This window comes from Malus sylvestris, chromosome 11 (genome assembly GCF_916048215.2).
Source record: "Malus sylvestris chromosome 11, drMalSylv7.2, whole genome shotgun sequence".
NCBI classification, from domain to species: Eukaryota; Viridiplantae; Streptophyta; class Magnoliopsida; order Rosales; family Rosaceae; genus Malus; species Malus sylvestris.
In genome coordinates, this window is record NC_062270.1 from 33,781,369 (window position 1) to 33,802,503 (window position 21,135).

The 21,135-nt window shown below is 38.9% G+C and overlaps 1 protein-coding gene across 1 annotated transcript; it reads left to right on the plus strand.

The window, feature by feature from the left end:
• Positions 1-692: 692 nt before the first annotated feature.
• LOC126590419 (putative nuclear RNA export factor SDE5) lies at positions 693-12,072 on the plus strand. The gene is made up of 13 exons (XM_050255882.1): positions 693-828; positions 2,018-2,647; positions 8,277-8,302; positions 8,619-8,696; positions 9,119-9,156; positions 9,307-9,545; positions 9,778-9,828; positions 9,872-9,891; positions 10,143-10,199; positions 10,868-10,941; positions 11,027-11,121; positions 11,242-11,312; positions 11,725-12,072. Exons 2-13 carry the CDS (start codon positions 2,029-2,031, stop codon positions 11,839-11,841), a joined length of 1,485 nt encoding a protein of 494 aa, XP_050111839.1. The 5' UTR covers positions 693-828; positions 2,018-2,028; the 3' UTR covers positions 11,842-12,072.
• The last annotated feature ends 9,063 nt before the right edge of the window (positions 12,073-21,135 follow it).

Here is a 21,135-nt window from a genome sequence, read left to right on the forward strand (position 1 = left end):
TTGGGTTGTTAATGAGTAACTATTAAGTTACATCTTATTTTATTGGCGTAGTGTCCATGTAAGGGTTTACCTTTTTTGTTAGATGCATGTAAATGTGGCAAATCAACACATTGAGTTGTTAATGGATAACCATTGGACTCGTTTCAGTTTGATATGAACGAGGTCTTAATAGTTACTCATTAACAACCCAATATTTTAATTTGCCGTCTCTACGCACATACAACAATAAAGATAAATTCCTATTATCCTATATGCCCACCATTCTAATAACACGACCAAAAAATGCCGGTACAGATATACCACAAAGACAGTAAACATGACATACCTACAACCGTAGCCCACACAAAGACTTGGTAAACGCCTACATTTTTTTTGTTGTTGATAAAAATGGATTGTAAACATTTTTGACAAACGATATTATATACATTAAGAGGATGTGGTGAGTTAAGTTTCACAATAAGTTAATAATAATAAGATTCAAATTTGTATTTGACGAGAATCAAACTTAAGATCTCTCTTAAATAACCTACAAATCAACAAGTAAAATTGCTTGAAATTCAGTCCATTTGCAAAGTGAAGAAAATTACGAGAATGCCGTTTTGTCCAAAGAGAGAAGCGCGTAGGACGCAGAATTTTGAAATCGCGTGTTACTCTCGTACTGTCAAGCTGCCTACTGTCACTCTGCTATTGCCATTTTTCTTCCATGGGAGGGGCTAAACGCCTTCCCACAAAGAGAAAGAAAGTCTGAATTTTGAAAGAGAAAGAAAGAGGGCTCTCTCTCTCTCTACACTTTCTCTCTCTATATTCTCATCGCTCCATCTTCTCCAGGTAACCGACCTTTCGTTTCTTCCTCCGCACTGCCATTCATCAAAATATTATTATTTTTCCCTTTTTTTTTTTATAAATTTTTTCTTTCCAAAATCGTTCCCTAAAACCTTGGTTACTGTTGCGTTGGATTATATTTTGAAATATGCACATTTTTATGTTCTGTGATTCTTAATATGATATGTATTTCTTGCCGATGATTACATGACTACGTAATGTCAGCGCGTGTGTCCATACAGATCACGAAGCATAATTCTTACTTAACAACCTAATGACATAATTTTTGCGTGTATATATATGTGTGTGTATGTATACGTTTACATACATACATACATACATACATCTAGTTTTGATATTTTACTTTCCCTTGAGAGCTATTCCGAATTCGCGGCTTTTTTACAAATTCTGCCTGTGTAAATTTATCGCACGCTGCCGGTCCCAAGCCCGGATAAGAAGGAGGGGAATGTGTTAGATGGTCGACAGCCAGCACTCTGTTTTTTGACGTAAAATCCCCTATGATATGAGTGTGGAATATGGGATACGGCACATACTGACATACATGATGCATTTGTTTGGTAAGCTCAGTCAAGGAATTGTGGTGGAAGTAGAAAGTAAAGATTTTTTAAGTTTGAAGAGTAGTATAAAAGGGAACGAAAGCACAGGGTATTCGAGATGTTCTATAATTGTAAAATGCAAGAAAATCAAAGCTCGAAAATTTATAAGGAAAACTAATGAAAAAGGCTTGAAAACTTTGAGTTTTAAAGATAATGACAAAATAAAAGGTAAAGTGAATAGTACCAGGATTGACTTTTTAGTGTAAAAATGTGGTTTTTCGTTAAAATGAACAGTACCGTAGGCTTTTCGTTAAAACTCCCAAATTTATATGCAAGTGTTGCATCCTGTGACAATAAGAGAAGGGAAAGAGAGGAATTAAAATTACAAGTTTCTTTGTTGTGTTCCTGATTGTGGTTATTGGTCCTTTTAGTAGTTGTGGATGCAAACTGGGGTTGCTGCTTGAACATACCAGCTTGTATATAATATAAAATTGAGAGCTTGAGAACTTGCTTTCCATTTTTATGTCCACATTTGGTTTCTATTTACAAATCCTTACTTTGGGAAATCTTATCTCGTGTCATGGTGGAGTTCCTGTTTATGCATTAACGTTGCTATTCTGTTGTTCTTCTTTGTGAAGCATATGTTACAATGCAAGCACTTAACACACCTGCTGCAAGCTGTGATGACGAGAGAAGGGACTTGGAGTATTTGCTTGAAGCATTTAGCTCAATGGTTTCTCTTAAGGACATAGCCTCCGCATACTGCCAGGCGAAGTGCAATGTAGAAATGGCTGGTGAAATTCTTTGCAGATCACATTTAACTTCCTCAAACGGTGCTAGTTCCTCAAAAGTTAAGCTTGAGGGTGCAAGCGCAACTTCTTTGGAAGGCCCGGAATCTGGACGGGACTTTGCAAGTGCAGTTCATGCAGGTGTGTCAACCGCCAAAAGTATTCAGAATCCCTTCAATGGAATGGACAACACCAGAGCATTGAAGTCAAAAAAACTTTCTGCTTCAGTGGGTACTGTTTCAGGGATGATTGGAAAGGAGTACAGTAGGCCCAGAGCATCAACAATTGAATATACTGAAGTGAAGAAACCATTAAAACTAGATTGGAAAGAAGTGCCTGCCTCTGCGATATGGAGTGAAGAAGTCCAATCAACCACGCCACCAACAAACAGCAAACTGCAAGCTGATGCTGAAGAATTTCTGTGTAAAATGCTTGGAGAGGGCTTTAAACTTGATATGAATGTGATCCGAGAAGTTCTTGGTAAATCTTCTTATCCCTTAGAAATCTGATTTCTTTAGTATTTCTGGAATAACATTCCAGAATATGGCACGTTGGAATTGTCGATATCACTTAAACAGGAGACAATGAAAAATATAATTGTCGATATCACAATGGAATCTTTCATTTTGGATAACATGTCAAGTGCATGTACCTCTTGAAATTGAAATACAACTTGACAGTTCCTTGAGTCCCCTTGTTGCCTTTAACACTAATAAAAAAATACAATTGGATCACTATGGTCTGAAAATATGAATACATGGTCATGATATCATTGAATTTCAAATATTGCTCTAGATGATGAAAATTTAAATATCTTCATGATATTCTTCACTCTTCCAGTTCTAGGTTTATTGGTTCTTCTGGTTATCCATTACCTCTCAAGCTAGTTGTGGAGACCTGCCTAGGTTATAGGCAACTGACAAATTGATTGCCTAATCGGACTTGCGGGTATTTGGCAGAGTTATGGAGTGTTATGAATATTGGAATATTCAATCTGTGATATTGAACAATATGAATGTATTCTGATTTATCTTTACCATTGAGTAAAATGGCATTTTCAGGTTCTTTAGTTATTAGTGCTTTGATGTCATTAGGGTTAAATTTTAAATACAAACAGTAGGTCAAGAGCTCATACTGACAGCACTTCCAATTGCACACGCCCAGCGAATCTCATTGCGGTTTAGCATCAACAACTATTGGATACCGAAAAATCTCATTGCGGTTTAGCATCAACAAATACTGGATACTGAGAAACCTCATTGCTTATCGCATAATCTAGTACAAGAATTTGAAATGCAAAGTTTCAACATTGTCATACAATTTGAAGCTCAGTAACTAAAGAGGCAACAAGCTTAGCAACTATTTCTCACAAAATTTCAGATGCTTGCTCACCGCTACAGACTACCGAGGATATGGTGGACCAGACAGCAGCTGATCCCAACCCAATCAGTAAAAACACATAATTCAGCTCAAATTTAGATCAAAAACAAAAAGTTTATGTAATCTATCTCAGAAGTATGCCTAGCAGAGATGTGTAATTCACCAAACACATAGCAGATATCAATAACTTGCAATTGGAAAGAAAACCCAAAAGGCATTAGGCATAGCATGTCAGAAACAAGTAAAGAATTACCAAAATGGCATCAAAATTTCTAACACTAAAGCATAGAAATGCAGACAAAAAAAGAAGCAGCATAGAAATGGAAGCTTACTGGTTTGGCGGAGACACACCTAGCGTTTGGGGACGGAGATGGAGGAGAGAGCGGCGGAGGGAAGGAGAGAAACGGGGGAATTTTAACCGGTAAGAGCCAAATGCCACATGCTCTTATGCTTTCTCCAATTTTCATTAGGCTTTTTAACCAAAATAGTTGTTGAGATTTGCATAACTAGTCACTTTAATTCATAACATTTGAAATCAATACTAGTGGTTTATGAGATTATTCATCATCAATCATTTTGATCCTTACGTAAAAAATTATGTTAAATAAGAATCACAATGACAAAAATACCCTCATTTAAATAAACAATTGGCCAAAATGACTATTTCAGGAACCACTTTTATTGATTTCAAATCTCAAGAACCAAAATAAAGAGTTATGTAAAATTTTAAGACTATTTTAACTAAATTTTTTTCTGTCAACCAAAGGTTGGAGTTTTGTTTTTACAAGAATCCCATCTAAATTTGTAGCCCAAAAACAAAAAGAGTAGGATTCTCTTCCATCCTAATCTTTCTCCCCTTTCATTCCTTCCTATTTAAACGGTTGTAATTATGTCATGTCTACATCATATTTTAAACTTTTTTATATAGAGAACAAGATAAATAGAAAAGCGTGAGAGGAGGGGATGGAAGGGAATGATAATAGAAGAGAAAAAAATTCTACTTCAAAACAAAGAATCTACTACAACCCTGTGTGTGTGTGTTTTTTTTATAATAAATTTATTTGGATATCTTCAAATAAAAAGTAAAAATTAACGGTTTCAAATATGAAATTTACGTGATGAAGATACATTATTCGAAATAAGTTGAATATGTTCACTCATAATGAGAGATGTAAGTGTTATCCATAAATATTTTCAACAACATTCCATCGCTCATTTATTATAATGGATTGCATGCTTTCTTTTCAACAAGACATTAATAGAAACATAATGGGTATAAGGTGTCAAATAGCTAGATTTTTTTACTTGGAGTGAAGCACACAGAGTAGAGGTAGCAAATTAACACATTGGGTCATTAATGAGTAACTATTAAGTTACATCTTGTTTTATTGGCGTAGTGTCCATGTAAGGGTTTACCTTTTTTGTTACATGCATGTAAAGGTGGCAAATCAACGCATTGAGTTGTTAATGGATAACCATTGGACTCGTTTCAGTTTGATATGAACGAGGTCTTAATAGTTACTCATTAACAACCCAATATTTTAATTTGCCGTCTCTACGCACATACAACAATAAAGATAAATTCCTATTATCCTATATGCCCACCATTCTAATAACACGACCAAAAAATGCCGGTACAGATATACCACAAAGACAGTAAACATGACATACCTACAACCGTAGCCCACACAAAGACTTGGTAAACGCCTACATTTTTTTTGTTGTTGATAAAAATGGATTGTAAACATTTTTGACAAACGATATTATATACATTAAGAGGATGTGGTGAGTTAAGTTTCACAATAAGTTAATAATAATAAGATTCAAATTTGTATTTGACGAGAATCAAACTTAAGATCTCTCTTAAATAACCTACAAATCAACAAGTAAAATTGCTTGAAATTCAGTCCATTTGCAAAGTGAAGAAAATTACGAGAATGCCGTTTTGTCCAAAGAGAGAAGCGCGTAGGACGCAGAATTTTGAAATCGCGTGTTACTCTCGTACTGTCAAGCTGCCTACTGTCACTCTGCTATTGCCATTTTTCTTCCATGGGAGGGGCTAAACGCCTTCCCACAAAGAGAAAGAAAGTCTGAATTTTGAAAGAGAAAGAAAGAGGGCTCTCTCTCTCTCTACACTTTCTCTCTCTATATTCTCATCGCTCCATCTTCTCCAGGTAACCGACCTTTCGTTTCTTCCTCCGCACTGCCATTCATCAAAATATTATTATTTTTCCCTTTTTTTTTTATAAATTTTTTCTTTCCAAAATCGTTCCCTAAAACCTTGGTTACTGTTGCGTTGGATTATATTTTGAAATATGCACATTTTTATGTTCTGTGATTCTTAATATGATATGTATTTCTTGCCGATGATTACATGACTACGTAATGTCAGCGCGTGTGTCCATACAGATCACGAAGCATAATTCTTACTTAACAACCTAATGACATAATTTTTGCGTGTATATATATGTGTGTGTATGTATACGTTTACATACATACATACATACATACATCTAGTTTTGATATTTTACTTTCCCTTGAGAGCTATTCCGAATTCGCGGCTTTTTTACAAATTCTGCCTGTGTAAATTTATCGCACGCTGCCGGTCCCAAGCCCGGATAAGGAGGGGAATGTGTTAGATGGTCGACAGCCAGCACTCTGTTTTTTTCACGTCAAATCCCCTATGATATGAGTGTGGAATATGGGATACGGCACATACTGACATACATGATGCATTTGTTTGGTAAGCTCAGTCAAGGAATTGTGGTGGAAGTAGAAAGTAAAGATTTTTTAAGTTTGAAGAGTAGTATAAAGGGGAACGAAAGCACAGGGTATTCGAGATGTTCTATAATTGTAAAATGCAAGAAAATCAAAGCTCGAAAATTTATAAGGAAAACTAATGAAAAGGGTTTGAAAACTTTGAGTTTTAAAGATAATGACAAAATAAAGGGTAAAGTGAATAGTACCAGGATTGACTTTTTAGTGTAAAAATGTGGTTTTTCGTTAAAATGAACAGTACCGTAGGCTTTTCGTTAAAACTCCCAAATTTATATGCAAGTGTTGCATCCTGTGACAATAAGAGAAGGGAAAGAGAGGAATTAAAATTACAAGTTTCTTTGTTGTGTTCCTGATTGTGGTTATTGGTCCTTTTAGTAGTTGTGGATGCAAACTGGGGTTGCTGCTTGAACATACCAGCTTGTATATAATATAAAATTGAGAGCTTGAGAACTTGCTTTCCATTTTTATGTCCACATTTGGTTTCTATTTACAAATCCTTACTTTGGGAAATCTTATCTCGTGTCATGGTTGAGTTCCTGTTTATGCATTAACGTTGCTATTCTGTTGTTCTTCTTTGTGAAGCATATGTTACAATGCAAGCACTTAACACACCTGCTGCAAGCTGTGATGACGAGAGAAGGGACTTGGAGTATTTGCTTGAAGCATTTAGCTCAATGGTTTCTCTTAAGGACATAGCCTCTGCATACTGCCAGGCGAAGTGCAATGTAGAAATGGCTGGTGAAATTCTTTGCAGATCACATTTAACTTCCTCAAACGGTGCTAGTTCCTCAAAAGTTAAGCTTGAGGGTGCAAGCGCAACTTCTTTGGAAGGCCCGGAATCTGGATGGGACTTTGCAAGTGCAGTTCATGCAGGTGTGTCAACCGCCAAAAGTATTCAGAATCCCTTCAACGGAATGGACAACACCAGAGCATTGAAGTCAAAAAAACTTTCTGCTTCAGTGGGTACTGTTTCAGGGATGATTGGAAAGGAGTACAGTAGGCCCAGAGCATCAACAATTGAATATACTGAAGTGAAGAAACCATTAAAACTAGATTGGAAAGAAGTGCCTGCCTCTGCGATATGGAGTGAAGAAGTCCAATCAACCACGCCACCAACAAACAGAAAACTGCAAGCTGATGCTGAAGAATTTCTGTGTAAAATGCTTGGAGAGGGCTTTAAACTTGATATGAATGTGATCCGAGAAGTTCTTGGTAAATCTTCTTATCCCTTAGAAATCTGAATTCTTTAGTATTTCTGGAATACTATTCCAGAATATGGCACACTTTTCATTGTATTTTTCATCATATTACTTAAACAGGAGACAATGAAAAATATAATTGTCGATGTCACATTGGAATCTTTCATTTTGGATAACATGTCAAGTGCATGTACCTCTTGAAATTGAAATACAACTTGACAGTTTCTTGAGTCCCCTTGTTGCCTTTAACACTAATAAAAAAATACAATTGGATCACTATGGTCTGAAAATATGAATACATGATCATGATATCATTGAATTTCAAATATTGCTCTAGATGATGAAAATTTAAATATCTTCATGATATTCTTCACTCTTCCAGTTCTAGGTTTATTGGTTCTTCTGGTTAGCCATTACCTCTCAAGCTAGTTGTGGAGACCTGCCTAGGTTATAGGCAACTGACAAATTGATTGCCTAATCGGACTTGCGGGTATTTGGCAGAGTTATGGAGTGTTATGAATCTTGGAATATTCAATCTGTGATATTGAACAATATGAATGTATTCTGATGTATCTTTACCATTGAGTAAAATGGCATTTTCAGGTTCTTTAGTTATTAGTGCTTTGATGTCATTAGGGTTAAATTTTAAATACAAACAGTAGGTCAATTGTGCCTTTGTATTGTAAAAATACCTTCCTGATGATGTTCTTGAGGTTGACAAAACGTTTAATTGAGAATTTTATTGAATGCAGGCCTTTGTGGATATGATGTGCAGAAGGTATAATGTATATTCTTATGTTGCTTCTTACATTACAGCTTCTATAGTAATCTTTTGCTCCGAGTCATATGATAAATGAAACTATGCATGAAATCTGAGAAAGTATTAGTACCACAGTTTTTCTATCAATTATTCCAAAAATTAATTATTTCCTTGATGACTTGGTTCTCTTTGTAACTGAATGTTTCAATTCTAATTGCATATATTTTCTGTTGCTGTATAAATTAAGATTGGAAAGAATCGTTTTCTTCTCTTTACCACACAAAATTTTAATCTTTGTCATCAATTTTGAAGAATTGATATTTTAATTCTGCAGAGCATGGAGAATCTTCTTTTCATGTCAGCATCAACATTGGAGAAGTCTGATGATGTTGTCGGCTTAGCTGGTTTGAAGGTAAGCTTTAGTTTTACTGCATTCTCCAACCAATCACGGAAGTATGATTACCAAAGGTTCAGGCAGTCGAGAAATTGTTAATTGAGCAAGGAATAGAAATTGATCAAATGAAGGTAAAATCCCTTGGCATGTTGGAAATACAATTGAGACAGTTTCACCATGTTTAGTGGCATCATGTTTGCTTTAATCAGGAGGCTTGATATGTAGGATAGGTAGGGCAAACTAAAGTAGGATTTGAGGCTGTCAGAAGTAGGAACAAGTTCTGTGGCCCATGATTGAAAAGAATTCATTCTTAATGGAATAGCTTTTGATCGGTCTGCTGCGCTTCACTATGTTAGAGCTCAAATTTACACATGAAGTAGCCAGCAATAGTTTTTCATTTTCTTGTTCTTTTTATTCATTTGAAGCCTTTCCTGTAACAGTCTGCAGAGAAGCGTCCAGATCAACATTCTGCCCATAGGTATGTTGTTATTGGTAGTTTTGCCAGTTCACTTTAGACTTTAGAGGAGCCTCATTTTGCTTTAACTTAGAATGAACTACTTATTTCTTTCATCTCTCTCCCTTTGCACAAGCTAGAAGTTTGAAGTTGTTTTTGTTTCCACGCTTGCAGTGATTTATCTGAATCACCAGTAGGAGAAGGAGATGGGCTTCTTAGCCAACAGGTTTTACAAGCATTGTTTCATGTTCCTGAAAGAACTGACGAAGCACCTAAAAGAAGTCTCCCATCGAGGGAAGTGAAAAGATATAAATACAAGGGACTTAAGGGATACGTGGTTAAACCATTTATAGACACGGTTGTAGAATGTAAAGCTACTGTAGCACTAGCACCACAAGGAGTTTCCGGGCCAGGTATGAACTTTACTCTTTTCATTACTCAAATAATTTCTCATCCAAGATTTTCTTTCTTCTAAATTCTTTCTTAATTCTCTAACCCAGTATCTGATTCTTTCCTATGGGGTACTTAAGGAACCATTGATTTGTTTGTGGCTTCATTTCAGTTTTCCATGGTGGTTGACTAAGGATTTTATTTATCTTTATGTTTCTTCCGTATAAAGTTTTGTAATGCATTTACCTTCTCTAGATGGAGATGATGATAATGGCTATGAGGTCCTACGTAAATCTGTGAAAGAATGTTATTTTATTCTATTAACTTTCTGGAACTTTACTTACAGAAGTTATTTTATACTATAAAGCTGTAAGATTCTTATTCTATTAACTTTCTGGAACTTTACTTACAGAAGTTATTTTATTGAACGTTCAAGGAGACCACAATGGTGGTCTGTTACTCTTGACAAAAGGGAGATATGATTGCCCAATCAGTCTGAGCATTTTCTTGTCTACATTTTATTTTCATCTTCAACTTTGTTGGTTTACACTCCTAATGCATTAATCATTGTTATTATCGTTTAACATAGGTGAATATTAATCCCCCCACTTGCTCTGCAGGCTTTTAATGCATTTTGTGAGGGTGATCGTGCACGTTCAGACAAACTGCTAGAGAAGGTATAGATTTTTTGTTTTAATTTGGTGATTTAATACTTAAAGATGGAATTAACTGTGCTACTTGTTCTCATTAAGCTTTAATTTTAAATACACAAACTTTAAATAAACAAAGTTCTTATAATCTACGTTCCAGCTTATAGTGATTTGAGTTAGAATCTCTGTTTTCCGATCGTTGTTCCTTCAGAAGCACTGTAACAGTTTATTTAATAGAGTGATCAAAATATTGAGTTTTTCGTGTTATATGGCTTTACTTTAGTCTGGCCCTTTGCGTAGCATTCTTGTTACTTGTGGGTCAACAATGTAGTGGATGTTGCAGTGTTAAGCCCTATAGGCTTCTCTCCAATATGGGAATGCAAGGAAATATTTAGGTGATACATATGTTTGCTTCACATAAAGTTTTATGTCAAGCATTTGTGAACCGAAATCTGATTTTTAAATTGTTCTTTTGGCCCTTCTTGCATAATACAAGTAACAGTAATACAAGGCAGTCTAGGCACAGTTGTGTATCTTCAGATGCACATGCGTTTAGTAGATGGAGGCTGTGCACTTCCTTGTTTGCGTTCTAATAGACATTATCATTAAATTCCTTACTTCTAAACTTGCTTTTCCCTTCTCCCCTTAATTTTAGAGGCTATAATGATATATTTTATGCTCTTTGGAATTTCTAGGGACATTACTTTAACAAAATGGCACGGGAAGCAGACGAAAAATCTGCTCAAATGCTTATTCAAGCTCAGAGTAGGTGCGAAATGTACACTACTCTTGATCCATGAGTTATGTGTGTTCCGCCTCATAAGATGGCCTAACGGGCGATAATTTGAATGCAGTGAAGATGATGTGTCTCTTGACTTGCAAAACCACGAGCCCAAGGAAGCTACACGTCTTCTAAGATCTCAGTTAACCTATCTCTCTGGCATCCCAGGTAGGTCATCATGGCCCTCCATCATTTTTTCTTGAAATGAAATTAACAAGATGGAATGACTTTGGATCTCCCATTTATTAAGAAGAATCAAGGACAATATGAATTTGCATTTTTTTTCAGCTTTCAAGTATCTTCGGGTCATAGTGGGATTGAATGATGAAGATACAACAGGAGGAGCCCGGAGAAGACTGGTATGACTTTATCATCAAGCTCATGTTGCAAAGTTTTCAGCATTTCATTTGATTTATACACTGTGTTTTCAAATTTTCATTTGAGCTTCAACTTCAAAATTACATATGCACAATTTAGTCTGGTTCTGCTGTTAATGAAAGTTACCATCAGAAAATCTTATCATGTGGTGAAATCGCTATCGTAATTTTCAAGTAGGTTTTCCATGTCATCCTTGTACATACACAAATACAATTGATTGAAATTGGTCACAATAATATAACTGTTTTTGCTTTAGTTGGTATGGAAAATAGCACATATATCATAAAACAGATCGCTTAACACTTTGTGCTTCTTTTTTCTTCATGCACTATGATTCCATATGCTTTATGAAAACTTAAATTTCACATATCTTTTGTAAATTTTGTTGTGCAGATTGTGAAGCTACTGGAGAAGGAATCGATCAAATGGACCGAGGAGGAGAACGGGAGGACAATATCGATCCGAGTGGATGAAATTGACCCGAAAAGCTTGAGCTTCTCAAAAAAATGAGTGAAAGAAACAAGAGCTCAATTTGAGCAGAGCAGAAGTGGAACTTAAAGAAGAGGCCATGCCATGGTAAATGCTGGTTTTGTTAGGGATGCTGTCCATTTGGGATTTGAGATGAACTTTTCTTTTGTGGAAAATTTATGTTACAAGATTTTAGAGAGATGAAATTCAAGCAACACATCCGCTATTTACGTATATAGAAAAAGAGGGGTGTTTTTAATTTGAACCTAAAAATTCTTGAGCAATTTTTTTCAACTATCTAAACTATCTAAAATTTAGTACATCTTTCATAGATTATCGTTGCAAAAAATTAGATAAATAAAAAACCATTCATGTGGGAATAAATTTCACATTGATGAGAAGAGGGATCTTACATGAATTTATAAGTAAGTTAGATTACTCTTTGTATTGCCCATTGGTTATGGTGGAACCCCAACTTTTTTTATGGTATCAAAGCAAGTTGTCTCACGTGTGAAGTCTAATAGCCACATGTGCTCCACGTCATCCCATTTGGGCTGCCTATGCGTAGACTTGAAATTCTTCACCCGTGAGAGGGTGTGTTGAGAATTAATTTTACACTGATGGAATGAAGGATAGTACTAATGGCGTGTTTACTAAGGGGTAAAGAAACGAGCGGAAACGGAATTGCACAGAGTTCGAGCAATTCCCTTGTTTACTAGTGCGAGAGGAATGAAAATCTAGGTGCGACCCAGCTCAATTCGGGAATCACGTTCCAGAATTTCCCGGAATCGGATTCTCTAATATTTGGTGGTATTTGGATTCCTTGAATTGATGGCCTCCAGCAATCAGACTTTTGTTCCAAAATTGCCCTCAAACCGTATTCTCCAGAAATCCACCAATTTAGGAGGCGGTGGGAGGGATCTGTGAATATGGAAAGTTGTTGGGGCTGGGGAAGAAGATGATATGGAGGAAAGGGGGAGGCGTGAAGGACCTGTGAAAACGGGAGCTGATGGGAAGGGCTGGGAAAGAAAAGGGGGAAGGTGTGGGAGGGTTGTGCAGGTTAAGGAAAGAAACAATTGGAGACCCACCTCCCGCTGAACAAGTCACACCCTTCGTCGATCTTGTCGACGGCGAACGACAACTTCTCTCTCTTCTTCCATAGCCCAAAACAAAAGACCCAATTTACTAAATTCCAAAGTTTCAATTTTTTGCATCAGAAAAATGGTTAATTCGGTGGAATGGGGTGCGTTGACTCACCTGTTTTGATGACGATTGGGTCGGAGCTAGAGGTGAGTTGAAGCTGCTGGCCAAAAATGCAGGTGAGGTCCTCACCGTAGAGGATGCAGATGAAGAGGATGAAGACGAGGAGGGTGAAGAGGTAGGGAGAGAGTTGAGCCTTGCGGAAGATGACTAGAATAATTTATTTTAACGGGGACAATTTAGTAATCAAGCTAATTTTAATTCCGATTCAGGTAGATTAGTAAACAAGTTATACGAAACCAATGTCATTCTTACTCCGATTCCAGATAGTTTAGTAAACAACTTTAATAAGAATCTAATTGTGATTCCTCCTCAATCCAATTCCTCTTCAATTCAATTCCCCTCAATCTGATTACGGATTAGTAAACGAGCCCTAAATACAGAACTATAGATGTGAATCATGTGATCCGTAAATGTGATACATACAACATTACATTTTCAAATTAAACAAGTATAATAAATTGTTTTTTTTCTTTTAACCTAGGAAGGAAGGAAAGACAATCGAACTAACATATGAAGCATAAAGTGTCCTATCCTAGTTCAATTGTCTTTCCCAATTTTTAATGTAAAAATGTTCCCAATTTTTTTTTTTTATGTAAAATGTGTTGTGGTCTATTTTATCTGACAGAGAGAGTAGGGCCGGCGGCAGAGGGAGAGAGGAGAGAGATGTGCGTTTGTAGAATTGTAGGGGAATGTGTGTGTTGTTATCCCTCCTACATTGTGCCTTTATTTATAGTAGTAAAGGGAGAGAAGATATTCCTTCTCCTCCAAGTAATACAAGTTGTAATAGGAAAGGATAACTAGAATTAAATCTTATCTAGGATTTACACAATCATACTTAAACTAGGAATGTTTACAACACTCCCCCTTGAGTGTGTAAATACTCAAGGTAGATTCAGCATCATGCAGAAGTTGAGGAAGTCGACTAGTCAGCACTGATTCCAAGGAACAACGCTTATTCTCAATAAGGTAGGAACTTACATAAGTAGTAAGTCTCACTAAAAACCCTAAGGCTATGGCAAAAACCCGAGTAGGGACAAAATCCATAGTCTAAGGAAAAATGCGTGAGAAATGCAAAGTTAAAAGAAACGTCTACAGGACGTCATCAGGGATATGACCAGCCCAAGGTGGGTGCCTCGTTAAAACCTAGTTAGGTAGCAAAAACCCAGTGGGAAAAATGCTCCTAATCGTAGGGAAAAAGAGTACATTAAGATCAAGCAAGTATCCAGAAGATACTCCCCCTGAGTTTGACATAATTCCAAAAAGAAATAGCAAAGTTACAACTCAGAAAGTTTACGCATACCAATTCCATGAACAAGCTTCTGAAACGTCGCCTTCGGTAGTGATTTGGTGAAGAGGTCGGCCAGATTGTCTTGTGATCGGATTTGCGTGACTTCAATCTTCTGATGCTCTTGTTGTTGATGTGTAAAGAAGAACTTCGGCGCAATATGCTTGGTGTTGTCTCCTTTGATGTAACCCTTCTTGAGCTGTTCGATGCAAGCTGCGTTGTCTTCAAAAATCGTCGTCGGGGCATTAACGGCGGGATGAAGATCACAGGAGCTTCGAATATGGCCCACTACTGCTCTCAACCAAAAGCATTCCCGAGTTGCTTCATGTAAGGCGAGAATTTCAACATGGTTAGACGAAGTGGCAACTAAGGTCTGTTTAGTTGACCTCCAAGATATTGCGGTGCCTCCAACGGTAAAGACATAACCCGTTTGAGAACGCGCCTTGTGCGGATCAGATAAGTATCCAGCGTCGGCATAACCAACAAGGCGAGAATCAACCCGATGAGCATAGGGTGCGGCATCACTTGAGGATTCGTAGGGATAGAATAAGCCCAAATCCGTAGTACCCTTAAGGTAACGGAAGATGTTTTTCACGCCAGTCCAATGTCTGCGTGTTGGTGCATTGCTGTATCTTGCCAAAAGATTAACAGCGAAGGAGATGTCGGGTCTAGTGCATTGAGCTAAGTACAATAAAGCGCCTATCGCACTTAGATAAGGAACTTCAGGCTCCAAAATCTCTTCATCATCCTCCTTCGGACGGAAGGGATCTCGCTTTGCATCTAGCGTACGAACGACCATAGGAGTACTCGAAGACTTCGCTTTATCCTCATTAAAACGGCGCAACACCTTCTGGGTGTAGTTCAATTGATGTACTAAGATTCCATCCGAACAATGCTCTATCTCGAGACCGAGACAGTATCGAGTGTTACCTAGATCTTTCATCTCAAATTCCGACTTCAGGTGCGAAGCAGTTCTCGCGAGCTCTTCAGGAGTTCCGATGAGATTCATATCATCGACATATACTGCAACAATCGCAAATCCGGAATGTGACTTCTTAATGAACACACAAGGGCATAGTTCGTTATTCACATATCCTTGACTAGTCAAATACTCACTTAAACGGTTATACCACATTCTTCCGGATTGTTTCAAACCGTATAGTGAACGCCTCAACCGAATTGAGAGTGTGTTCCGAGGTTTGGAAATATTTGAACCAGTCAATGTAAGTCCTTCGGGAACTTTCATATAAATTTCCGTATCAAGATCCCCATAGAGATACGCGGTTACTACGTCTATCAGCTGGATATCCAGTTTTTCGGAAACTACCAAACTGATAAGGTATCGAAAAGTAATCACATCCATAACGGGTGAGTAAGTTTCGTCATAGTCAATCCCGGGGCGTTGTGAGAAACCTTGTGCTACAAGACGAGCTTTGTAACGCACAATTTTGTTCTTCTCATTACGCTTCCGAACGAAAACCCACTTGTAGCCAACGGGCTTCACATGTGGAGGGGTAGGGACTACAGGTCCAAACACCTTACGTTTCGCAAGTGAATCAAGTTCGACTTGGATTGCTTGTTTCCAGTTTGACCAATCAGCTCTACGTCGACATTCATCAACGGAACGCGGTTCAATGTCATCGCTCAACATGATCTCAGTAGCTACTGCAAATGCTAATGCATCGTCGACAATCATCTCATTTCTACGCCACACATCATCTAAGCTAGCATAATAGACCGAAATCTCACGATTCTCGAGAGGAGGATTCGTCTCTTCAAGGACGCTTCCATAATCTAGAATTTCCTCATGAGTTGGGTAAAATGAGTAAGCGATAGTCGGATTCACGGTAGGCTCTTCAGGACCTTGTGCCGTGGTTTTCCTCTTCCGGGGGTGTGAATCCTTTGAACCAAGGGGTCTGCCACGCTTTTGTGTAGGGGCAGATGATTGGCTAGCCGCTAATGTACGTGGATCACCAGAATTGGCGTCCCGGGCTTCCAGGAGGGTAGTCCGTCGTACATTTGGTACATCCATCTTTGCAGGCGTATTCGCAGCTGGAATATGTGATCTTGTCACGCGCGCTAGATCGGTGAAAGCATCTGGCATGCTCTAAGCTATGCTCTGGAGATCTAATATGCGCTGCACTTCAGCTTCAGACTGAGCGGTGCGGGGATCTAAATAAGACAAAGTGGGAGTCGTCCACGATAATTCGCGTCGTTCATTAGGAACGTTGACGTTCTTATCTCCCCCTAACGACGGGAAGACTGTCTCATAGAAGTGACAATCCGCGAAACGAGCGGTAAACAGATCGCCTGTCAAAGGTTCTAAGTAACGAATAATCGAAGGAGAATCATATCCGACATAGATTCCCATCCTTCGCTGAGGCCCCATTTTTGTACGCAAGGGCGGCGAGATTGGCACATAGACCGCACAACCAAAAACGCGCAGATGCGATATGTCGGGTTCGCATCCGGTGACCAACTGAAGGGCACTAAATGGTTGTGTCGCAACAGGCCTCAGGCGGACCAACTTTGCTGCGTGCAATATTGCATGGCCCCAAGCAGCGATCGGGAGCTTGGTACGTATGACCAACGATCGAGCAATCATTTGTAAACGCTTAATGAAAGCCTTTGCCAGGCCGTTCTGGGTGTGAACATGGGGTACAAGATGTTCAATTTCAACCCCAACCGACATGCAATAGTCATCAAAAGTTTTAGATGTGAATTCTCCAGCATTATCCAATTGAATAGATTTGATCGGATAATCAAGGTGGTGAGCCCTGAGCTTGATAACATGAGCCAACAGTTTGGAGAATGCAGCGTTCCTTGTGGACAACAAGCACACGTGTGACCAACGTGTAGAAGCGTTAACCAAAACCATAAAATATCTAAATGGTCCGCAGGGAGGTTGAATCGGTCCACAAATGTCCCCCTGAATCCGTTGTAGAAAAATGGGAGGATTCGAACGAATCTTGTCATAAGAAGGCTTAGTAATAAGATTTCCCATAGAACATGTTTGACATGCAATTTCATGGATCGAACCTAAGCTTCGGGTTAGTGGATGCCCGTGTGAAGTTTTGAGGATACGGCGCATCGCTATTCGTCCAGGATGTCCCAAACGATCATGCCAAAGTGTAATTTAGTGCGCGGTCCCTGTGGTAGGGCCAGCCACATAGTGGCATTCTATGGGGCATATGGTCGTAGTATACAGACCACTCTGGTTACGCTCCATCTTCTCTAGAATACGCTTCTGGCCATATTCGTAGGAAGTTACGCACAGAAATTCAACTCCGTTTTCTACGTGGGTTTCAGCGTGGTAATTGTTATCTCTAATGTCCTTGAAACTTAGTAACGTTCTTCCGGAACGTGGAGAATAGAGTGCCTCAGCAATGGTCAAGATTGTACCATTGGACAACATTATACGTGCCTTACCGTATCTTTCGATCAGGTTGGATGGCCTGAGAGGGTTGTCAGAGGTGCATTCTTAGGTACGAAGTTAGTGAAATAGATGCGTTCACGCAAAACAGTATGCGTGGTTGCACTATCTGCCAGACAACTAACTTTCCCAATAGTCATACCTAGAATGAAAAATTAATTTGAATCGGTCACATGCATAAAAGTTTATAAAAACAAGTATCAATTCAAAATAATTTCATTTATTCAAGGATTAAAAACTTAATATCCAAAATAAATCGTCAACTAATAATCCAAAACATAAAGGAAAATTGTTCAAAATCAACCAAAAAACAAGGTGGGGTTCGGCCACTAGGTGGAATTCGGCCCCAATTGTATTATTTCAACTGAAAAATAAGTCTATGTCTAAGATTCTAATCTTCCATAGGAGTGGTACCCTCCTGAAAGTCAGAAACCTCCATCTTTGTAGTCTCCGGTTCGTCCACTTGCAGGAAGTTTGATTCAAATTTCGTACGACGAGAATGATATGCATCCACAACCTTCTTGGGAGCACGGCAAATACGGGACCAATGGTCCTTGGAACCACAACGATAGCACATATCGTCATTCATTGTGGCAGGTGCTTTGCCCTTATTCTTGAAGTTCGGGGCCTTGGGAGCGAGGTTTGGGCGCTTCTGGGCTTTGTTTCCTCCCTTGGATGGGCCTTGGCTCTGTTGACCTTGGTGGGATGGCTTCTGGCTGCCCTTACCACGCCTCTTTTGGCGTTTTGGGTGCTGATTAGTGCTATAATGTGCTTCAGGCACAGCAGTAGCCCCAGTAGGTCGAGCTTGATGATTCTTCATCAATAGCTGGTTCTGCTTTTCAGCAAGAAGTAAAACAGAGATCAAATCCGAGAACTTAGTGAACTTCTGAGCTCTATATTGTTGCTGCAGGACAATATTAGAAGCAGAGAAGGTCGAGTAGGTCTTCTCCAGGAGATCCTCTTCAGTCAAAGTTTCATTGCAAAACTTGAGAAGTGATCGGATTCGACAAACTTCAGAATTATATTCATTCACAGACTTAAAGTCTTGGAAGCGCAAGTGCTGCCAGTCGTGTCTTGCTTCAGGCAAGAATATGTCCTTTTGGTGATCGAAACGATCAGCCAAAGCGACCCATAATGCACGTGGATCCTCCTCAGCAAGGTACTCAGTTTGCAGAGCGTCATGGATATGTCTTCGGATGAAGATCATAGCAGTGGCTTTTTCAGCTTCGCCAACAGGTGCATCCGTTGCTTCTTCAATAGCAGGATGCAAGTTCTTTGCAGTGAGGTGGAGCTTCACATCTTGAACCCACTTGAGGTAGTTCCTTCCAGAAACCTCCAAAGCGGTGAAGTCGAGTTTGTTCAAATTCGACATGTTCCTATCACAAAATGGATGAACAAGATGTGGTTAGTGTAATGGAGAAAAATCAATCCATTCACATAGGAGTAGAACATACAGGTTCTAATAGACATGTATTGGTTTAATTTTGCATGAAAAACTTCGGGTTTTCATGGGTGATATATTTAAGTGAAAACTTCGGGTTTTCAAACAAGGCATGTTTAGAAGAAACTTCGGGTTTCAAAGTAATTATGAACTTCAGGTTCATATATTCCTGCAGGCAAACACAAATATATATGCAAACAAATATGCAACAAGTATATGCAAAAATATAACCTTTAGGTGTATAATTATAATTGAATTAATTTATTTGGACTTCGGGCCAAATTAAAATGTGGGTGAAAATATAAAAACCCATATTATTTAAAAAAAATATTAAATAATAAAATCTCGGGGCCTAAAATATAGGCCGAGAATAAATTTGCGGTCCAAAAGAAAATATGAAGCCACGGGTGGCTTGAAGAATTTGGTCCGTGAGACCTAGGCCCAAAATTGGGCTGGGAAGGGTCTCGGGTGTAGGCTGCAGGCCTACGGGAAGAGGGCTGGGCTGCTGCTGCCCAAAGAAGGCCTCAATCATGTGTATCACGATGCAGGGAAAGCACAGCAGCCACACGGGCTGGGTTCCGCTGCAGTATGGGGCACGGGAGAACACCAGAGCCCATTTGGGCTGGTGTGATGTAACGCTGGGCTGAAAAAATGAGGGGGTCGAACTGGGCTTGCAGTGGCGAGCCCAAAAGAAAACAAATTTATTATTTTTCAGCCTGAGTCTAAGCCAGGCCCAAAAAATTTGGGATCGGGCTGGATCCAAGAAATCCTAGCGAGGCTAGGTGATTCCGCCGGAGAAGATGATCGGCGCCGCCACTGCAGGTGGCCAAATCTTGGATGGGAAGACTCGGGGGTACATTTCTGGGGTGTTTTCAACTATGATTACAACATGGAGAAATTAAAATCTCAATTGTTGCAATCAAACCCTAGAAATTTCGAATCGGGTTTTTAAAAAAAAAATTCCGATGAGATCTCAGCAAATCTCAGACCATAGGACACCGTGGACGATCTGCAGGTCGTCTGAGTAGGCTAGGCACGGCGACAGGCCGTGCAGCACGGTGATGGATGGGTGGCGACACCTGCTGGGTGTCGGGTTTGTGGTTTGGACGAGGAGCAGAAGCTCTCAGACCATGACCTTGGGCTCGGAGGATCGATGCAGGCTGCAGGCCTGGTGAGGAAACCGAGCTGGGCCATCGCAGGCTGCGGGCCTGGTGGCTTGCGGCTTGCATGGCAAAGGCCTGGGTTCGAAAGAACCCTAATTTTTTCGATTCCAATTTTTTTCAAAATTTTTTTTTCAATTAGATGCATATATAATTTAATGAATCACATATTTACGTTGATGCATATGCAAATAATAGTTTCAATGCATGTACATATGTAAGATTCAATTCATGGCAAATATCAAATTCACATAATTGTAGCAATTTTGATTATGAAGCATACACAATTTATGTAGAATCTAAAATACGTTAAACGTAAAGTTGGGTCATGCATCATGGTGAATGTTCATGCTATCAGGGCTTGCAAAATATCGAGTTAAAAACCGTTGTTTGGAAAGAACCTGATTGCGTGATGATATGGATGAACTGGTTTGATGCAGAAAAAAAATCTCCAACGTCAGATTCCTAAGCGCAGCGGTAGGAGCGTGCTGATAACGTGTTTTGGTCTATTTTATCTGACAGAGAGAGTAGGGCCGGCGGCAGAGGGAGAGAGGAGAGAGATGTGTGTTTGTAGAATTGTAGGGGAATGTGTGTGTTGTTATCCCTCCTACATTGTGCCTTTATTTATAGTAGTAAAGGGAGAGAAGATATTCCTTCTCCTCCAAGTAATACAAGTTGTAATAGGAAAGGATAACTAGAATTAAATCTTATCTAGGATTTACACAATCATACTTAAACTAGGAATGTTTACAAC

Excerpts from the sequence above, each read along its gene's own strand:
- LOC126590419 (XM_050255882.1), top strand. The coding sequence starts at position 2,029 with ATGCAAGCACTTAACACACCTGCTGCAAGCTGTGATGACGAGAGAAGG. Across the intron at positions 9,546-9,777 it reads ACAAGGAGTTTCCGGGCCAG|ATGGAGATGATGATAATGGC; the intron begins GTATGAACTTTA and ends TACCTTCTCTAG. Across the intron at positions 9,829-9,871 it reads ACGTAAATCTGTGAAAGAAT|TTATTTTATACTATAAAGCT; the intron begins GTTATTTTATTC and ends TACTTACAGAAG.